The 8,079-nt window shown below is 28.1% G+C and overlaps 1 protein-coding gene across 1 annotated transcript; it reads left to right on the forward strand.

Annotated features, from left to right (window-relative positions):
- Positions 1-2,227: 2,227 nt before the first annotated feature.
- LOC101513749 (xyloglucan galactosyltransferase KATAMARI1 homolog) lies at positions 2,228-3,670 on the forward strand. Its single transcript, XM_027331599.2, has one exon. The coding sequence runs from the start codon at positions 2,228-2,230 to the stop codon at positions 3,668-3,670; it is 1,443 nt and encodes a 480-aa protein (XP_027187400.2).
- Positions 3,671-8,079: the final 4,409 nt, after the last annotated feature.

The following is an 8,079-nucleotide window of genomic DNA, read 5'->3' on the forward strand; positions in this document are numbered from 1 at the left end:
TGAAGATCTCTGTTGATCTCGCGCAAGAAAGATACGCTCATAATTTATTTAGGATGATATTGAAACCTTAATTTATGTTATATAAAGGGTTCAATTTTGAAGAAGAATACCCAACACAACAACTTGTAAAACCTTACGAACTCAAAGTTTTCTAAGTATTTATAATTCAAGATTTCGGTTTTAGCAAAGACACTCAATCAACTTTATATTACTTAGTGATTAGTGCTCTATTTTAGTGTGAAGTTTATTGTAATCAATTTTCCTAGAAGAAGCAAAATAGAACCATGTTTCACATCTTTGTAACACAGCCTAGTAGTGGCAATTATGCCTCAACGACTTGTAGGTTTTCAAGTTGGAAATTGCCAAGACTTTACTTATATAGTCAATGTGTTGTAGTGTCTCAATGGTCTGTAGGTTTTAGGCTGGAAGTTGAGAAGACTGACTTGTAAGACCAGGTGCTATAATTCCTTTTTGAATTAGTGGATAAACCTTATGTGTGAGGGGATTGGACGTAGCTGCCACGTTGGTAGTGAATCCGTATAAATCATAGTGTTTCTCCTTATACCCTATTACTTGTTTTGTTGTTGCCTTTGATCTATTTATCTGTTCTAAGTATCCTGAATCAGAAGTTTGAAAAGAAGTATTTAACAAGGCAAAACACAATTCAGCCCCTCCCCCCTTCGTGTGTTTTTTCACCTTATGAAATCATTTTATTAAATAGATGGCCTAATCTAGCAGGCCAAAGATTACAAGATAAATTGGAAACATTAAAAGCAAGAATCTGCAATATGAATATGAAAAGTTTTACGGTGAGACAATGCAGACAAATAATTGGTGTTTCAGGGAGCAACCATACTAAGAGAATCAAAAGCATAAAGGCCAATCTTAAGCCTCCATTCTAGTAAAGTTTTGTTGGTTTCCTGACTTTTGACATATAAATTGGCATCAAATTTAAAGTAAACATGATTATCACAAGCAAATTTTGACACACTTAGCAAAATTTTAGATATAAAGGGAACATGCAACAAATTTTTAAGAATCATAGGTTTAGATGAATATCGAGGAACAAAAGAGGAGATACCAATGTGTTGAATGGATGCGGAGTCTCCATTTGCTGCTTTTGTAGAACCATCATTAGATTGTTTGGATGTTGAGGGGTTTGAAGATTCTTGAAGTTGTTCATACAACCGATATCAACAGTTGATTGTTGAATGAGCTAATTGGATACTTTATTTTTGGTGTATATATAATTAATGGATTGTCTAATATTCTTCTGGTTCAATTGTGAATCTACCTATTTTTAATAGATTTTAATAAAATATTATATTTATTGTCTATTTTTTTTAATGTTATGAAATTCATTTTTTACAAAATATAGTAAGAATTTACCCTAAACCATTTTTATTAGTGTTTCGTATTAGACAAAGTCATATAATTACTTTTTGAATACGTTGTACCATAAGTAAAAATAATTATATAGTACAAATAATTAGAACTAGCCCGTTCCACTTTAATAATTATCATTCCTTTCTTGACGATGGTATTTTTCTTGTTAATTCGGTTATATATTGTTTTACAACTTTTTCCTATACACTTTTTTTAAAAAAAATTCTTTTAAATAAATACCCATGTATTTATTCTAATAACTGGAGGTTGAATTTTTAATATGCTAAGTACCCTGTTTCATTTAGTCAAAAATTAAATGCTCTGAATTAATAAATCAGAAACAAATTATAATTATAATATTTTGATTTTGTTCATGAAACACCCATACATGAATGGTAACATACGGTTGTTATTTTCCTTGTATGCTTCTAAATCCAATCCTTTAATAATATTCCTCAATGGATTCTAAATAAAATATAATGTTTCTTAATATATTTTAAGTCCAAAACAATATCTTCCCTATTCTGTTTTAATTTATATCCTTCCTTTAATGGAATCCTTAATTAAGACTAAATTTTCGTTTTTCTTATACAATAATACAATTATATCTCTCTCTAATAACTTTTCGTCATAGAGAGAAAAAAAAAATCACGCTCAAATTGTTTTCAATCTGAAAAAGAGTCAAAAAGAGAAGATGAACATGCATCTATTGAAAAAGTGCTTGGTTCAAATCCGGTTTGTTTTTCTAATCACATCTTTTATTTTTTGTGTGTCACTACTTCTTCTAGATTATTATTATTTAGCTACAAGTTATAGTGGAATCAAATTATTTCTTCTCAATATGAATAATGCAAAGCATCATGTAGAGATAATTAGACCTTCAAAATTTTCTCCCATTCTTAATGAAACTACATATGCACCAATTTTCACCAAAGAAAATCACACAAAGACAATAGTTGCTACACTCCATGATGAAGGGAATAGTACAAAACATATTATCAATCCCCCTCCTTTGATGAAAGAAAAAGTTGAAGTATTCACAAAAGTGCCTACAAAAAAATTGGATCCATGTATAGGTAAATATATCTATGCTTATGATCTTCCTAGTAGATTCAATGAGGATTTGTTAAAGGGGTGTCACTCTTTAATGAAGTGGGAAGATATGTGCCCCCATTTAACAAACTTAGGTTTAGGACCTAAGATTGTTGAGGAACCAGATGGAAATGTTCTTTCAAAGAAAAATTGGTATGCAACAAATCAATTTTCACTTGAAGTAATTTTCCACAACATAATGAAGAATTACAAGTGTTTAACCAATGATTCATCATTGGCTAGTGCAATATATGTGCCCTACTATCCTGGTCTTGATGTAGGTCGATATCTATGGGGTGGATTTAATATTTCAATTAGAGATGAATCACCAAAAGCATTAATGAAGTTTTTGGGACAACAACCTCAATGGAAAAGAATGTTGGGTAAGGATCATTTCATGATTGGTGGAAGAATTGGTTGGGATTTTAGAAGAAAAAGGGATGAAAATGAAGATTGGGGAACAAAGTTAATGTTTTTACCACAAGCAAGTAACATGTCATTTTTACTAATAGAAGCCTGTGGTCTATATGATAATGAATTTCCAATTCCTTATCCAACATATTTTCATCCTTCAAATGATGATGAAATTTTAATGTGGCAAAACAAAATAAGAAAAATGAAAAGGCCTTACCTTTTCTCATTTGCTGGTGCTCCAAGGCCTAATTCAACATCTTCTATAAGAAATGAGCTTATGAAACAATGTGAATCTTCAAAAAGTTGCAAACTTTTTAGTTGTTACAATAGTCATAATAGCAAAAAACATTGTGGTGATCCTGTTGGTGTTATGGAAGTTTTTCAGAATTCAGTTTTTTGTTTGCAGCCACCAGGTGATTCATACACAAGGAGATCAACTTTTGATTCAATTTTAGGTGGTTGTATTCCTGTTTTCTTTCATCCACAATCAGCATACAAACAATATTTGTGGCATTTTCCTAAGAATTATTCTAGTTACTCTGTTTATATACCTGAAATTGATGTCAAGGAGAAGAGAGTAATGATTAATGAAACATTGTTTAATATTTCAAAAAGTCAAGTGTTGGCAATGAGAGAAGAGATTATTGGACTTATTCCAAAGATTTTGTATCGTGATCCAAGTTCTAGATTAGAGAAATATGAAGATGCTTTTGATGTAGCTGTTAAGGGAGTTCTTCGAAGAATAGAAGCAATGAGAAGAGATAATAGAAGCAACTAAGATACAGAAGTTGATGCTCTTTTCACATTATTTTTTGTACTTGGAAGCTATTGTAGGTTTTTTTTTACAATTGCATTTAATTTCATTTCTGTATTATTTTATTTTATTTTGAGAATAGACACATTCTTGTGTATTTCTCTTTACAATATCAAAATATTTTATTTTTTATTAAGATTTATATATATATATATATGAACAACTACATTTTGACTAATTATTTCTTATAGATCAAATGGACTCCGTGCAAATTTTACTTGAAAGAGTTTTAACGATCTGCATGTCCAAGCTCGAGTTTGAATTAGAGACTTTGATTAAGCATCTTAACTAGAGACTTTTAAGTATCTTTTGTCATAAAAATGTCAACAATTATCGATGCATTTTTTATATATATTTAATTTAAAATACTTTATATATTAAAAAATCAAGGCTCCATAAGGTCAAAGAGGTGAGTAATTAATTTATTAACATTCCTTTGTGATTATTATTAAACTTAATTATAATTTTAGTTCATTTATTTTCACAAATTCTTAGAATATTCAACGATTTTGGTCTCTCTTTTAAATTTTTTAACTAAAAAATAGTGATGTGACATATTTTAAACGACTTAAGATATGATATAATGACGTTGACTGATTATTACCTATAAAAATGCAATAAAACACTCCAAAGTTCAAAAACTTTTGTTTCAATTTCAAAAATGATTAATTTTTATAATTAAATTAATAAATATAAATAATTAATTCATCAAGATAATTCTACGTAATAAAATTATGTCATATCAATTAAAATATATTAAATTATATTTTATTTTTATATCTTATAACTAATGAAAATACCAAAAAGATCAAATATTAAAATAGAAAATCAAATTTTTATTATTACTAAAAATAAAAAAGATTAAATATACTATATATGTTGCAATTTTGACTTGACGTCCAAAAAGAAATTGACTTGACGTCTAGGTCATCTTTTTTTGCAAATAGAACATGCATTCCTTTTTTTGTTTAGGTCATCTTTGACTATCAATTAATGGTGGGAATTTATAGGCAAGTAATTTGATCCACCTCGAATTGAAGAAAAATGCTTCAAATAAACTCTTTTTTCCAACTATGGTTTTCTTATTCAATCAAACCAGCCATTATTATCAGCATAACTGCAAAGACTTATCACTTAATCAGTAATTCATGGTTGAAAATAATTATATCACAATCATAATATGTGCATATACTCTTATTTCAGTAATTTATGTTATATAATAATATTTATAAACAATTTTCAGAAAAAAGTACAAAAATAATTAGCAATTTTATTAGCAATAGAATATATATTAGCATGTTTTATATTAGTAACTAGTGTAGAAGCCTGTGTACTGCACGTGGAAAAATTCAATTACAAATATTTGATAAATAATAAAATATTGTAAGTAAAATTAAAGTTCAATTAGTGTCATCATAAATATCACATATAAACAACATGATGAAACTACATAATTATTTTATATTGAAATTGTTAATCAACATAATATTAAATCCATATTATTCAAGTTAAGGTAGTACGAATAATTAATTATAAAATAAAAACAATATACTAAATTTGCAAAAGAGTTTGGGAAATTTGAGGGTATAGAAAACTGATGAGTAGCTATTTTGATAAATGATGATGAAAATAATACAATTTGAGGCAGAGTGACTTTGTTTCAACTATCGCCTTTGATTGCATCCAACAATCATTTTTATGTCTTCGTGCTTTACTTCACGTGTACACACAATCTATTTTTCTCCTTTTAATTTTTTTAAAGCACTTTATTTTATTTCTATTTTTTTGTTGATTAGTTTATTTTTATTTTCTATTTGATTTTGAAAATTAATGCTTCCTTTTTGCTTATGTTTTTTTTAAATATTATTTATTTGAATAATAAATATCTACTTATTTATATATAAAGGAAACTAAATTTTGGTGTAACAATTTTTTTTTTAAAATTTTATCCTTTAATTAAAATATTTTTATTATGTCACATTTGAAAATTTTAAAAAAATTAATTTTTTGTGTATCAATTTAAAAGAAAAATGTTACACCAAATTAAATCATCTTATTAGTAGCTTTCTTTTATTGAAGGTAATTTTATTTAAGATGCGTCAGATATTAAATATTAAACACAAGTTTAAGTGGAGCTGCAATAGCTTGTCTTCTCGAAAGCAGTTGTGAGAAGTAGTTGTCAGGTAATATGAATGCAAAGGGTGCTGAAGAAGATAGGCTACAAGGGCAGTGAAAGTACTGTCATCTTTTGTGACAATAGCTCAAAAATTAAGTTGTCGAGGAACCCAATGATGCATGGCAATAGCAAGCACATTGATGTGTGCTACCATTTCTTAAGGGAGCTTGTGAATGATGGAGTTGTACGACTTCAATTTTGTAGTACAACGCATCATGCTAGTAGACCTCCTCCTCACCAAAACGCTGAAATTGGAATCATTTTGGGAGCTGAGAAGGAAGCTTGGAATTTGTGATTTTTCAACAATTAACTAGTTGCAAATGTAGTCTAGTTCAAGGGAGAGAATGATAAGGCTTAGTCAAATAAGCGTTCTGGTCTTTAGTATTGTTTGTTAGTTAATTTAATCAAATTTGTTTCCTTAATTTTAATTAGAACGTATGCTATAGTTTGTTACGGCGTGATGTTTTCTCTATTTATTTACTGCATTAATTTTCACAAGGAATAAACAAATCATTTCTCAAAACTGTTATGTATCTTCTCTTGAGTTTTTGTTACATCTAGCAATAACTTTCTTTTATACATAAGTTTAGATATATTTTTTTTAACAAAAAATATTTATTTTTTAAATTTAATAAATTATTTTAAAAATTACTCAACAAAAAATAAATATATCTCTCTCTTTGGCTGATTATTTATGTCTTTGTGCATTGGCTTTATTTTGATGATTAATTTTTAAAAATAATATATTAAATTTAAAAAATAAACATATATTTTTTTGTTAAAAAAATATATCTAAACTTGTTTTAATATTTAATGTCTGACGTATCTCAAATAAAATTACCTTTAATAAAAGAAAATTACTAAAAAAATGATTTAATTTGGTGTAACATCTTTTTTAAATTGTTAAATACAAAATCAGCTTTTTTAAAATTTTCAAATGTAACATAATAAAATATTTTAATTAAAGGATAAAATTTTAAAAAATGTTGTAAATTTAATTTCCCTTTATATATAAATAAGTATAGATATTTATTATTCAAATAATAAATTTTTTAAAATCATAAGCAAAAAGGAAGCATTAATTTACAAAATCAAATAGAAAATAAAAAAAAAACTATTCATCAACAAAATAGAAATAAAATAAAGTGCTTTAAAAAAATTAAAAGGAGAGACATAGATTGTGTGTACACGTGAACTAAAGCACGAAGACATAAAAATGATTGTTGGTTGCAATCAAAGGTGATAGTTGAGCCAAAGTCACTAGTCTTTCCCATGTCAAATGCAGGGAATCCGTTTCCCAATTTGAGAGTATACAAAACTCATTATTTTAAGTCAAGCATTTTCATCAAAATAATCCTAACACATTCTTTAACATATAATTTTTAATTTTTTTATTGATTAAAATATACATCAATCCCATTAAATTTATATAAAATCTATACATCAATCTCGTTAAATTTATATAAAATCCACATATTTTGCTGAGACTTATATTCTATTTACCCAACTAAATAGAGTGTGATAGAAAGTAATTGTTAAACCTCAAATCAAGGGGCTATAAATTTTATGATCCTAATTTGAGAACAATTTTTGAGACGGGAACGGCAACGTTCTTTGAGGATATTGAGTTTGGGGGGAAGATTAAGGTTAAAGATTTTGTCTTTGAGGAAGAATCGGTAACAATTCCAGAACTGATTCTTCCACCAATTGACTTTCCCATTATTGAACAAACTCAAGATGATCTGGTTGTTCAGGAAGAACAAAATCCAGATCAAATTCAAGATCCTCAAGAACAAGTGCCTCAAGAGCCAGCTCCATTGCGGAGATCCACTAGAGAAAGGAAAAATGCTATTTCGGATGATTATGTAGTATTTATCAATGAGGTAGAGGAAAATGTTGGCATGACGGAAGACGACCCAGTCAACTTTCATCAAGCCATGCAAGATTCTCGTTCAGATAAGTGGATCGAAGCAATGAATGAGGAGTACAAGTCTATGCAAGACAATTCAGTTTGGGAACTTATCCCATTACCTGAAGGAAAGAAACCCATTGGTTGCAAATGGATTTTTAAAACCAAGCGGGATTCCAATGGTAATGTGGAGAGATATAAGGCACGTCTTGTAGCTAAGGGTTATACTCAAAAGGAAGGGATTGATTATAAAGAGACTTTCTCTCCGGTTTCATCGAAGGACTCTTT

The sequence above is a fragment of the Cicer arietinum genome, chromosome 2 (assembly GCF_000331145.2).
Source record: "Cicer arietinum cultivar CDC Frontier isolate Library 1 chromosome 2, Cicar.CDCFrontier_v2.0, whole genome shotgun sequence".
NCBI classification, from domain to species: domain Eukaryota; kingdom Viridiplantae; phylum Streptophyta; class Magnoliopsida; order Fabales; family Fabaceae; genus Cicer; species Cicer arietinum.

Bases quoted from the DNA above. Each gene is read 5' to 3' on its own strand.
- LOC101513749 (XM_027331599.2), top strand. From the start codon at position 2,228: ATGAATAATGCAAAGCATCATGTAGAGATAATTAGACCTTCAAAATTT.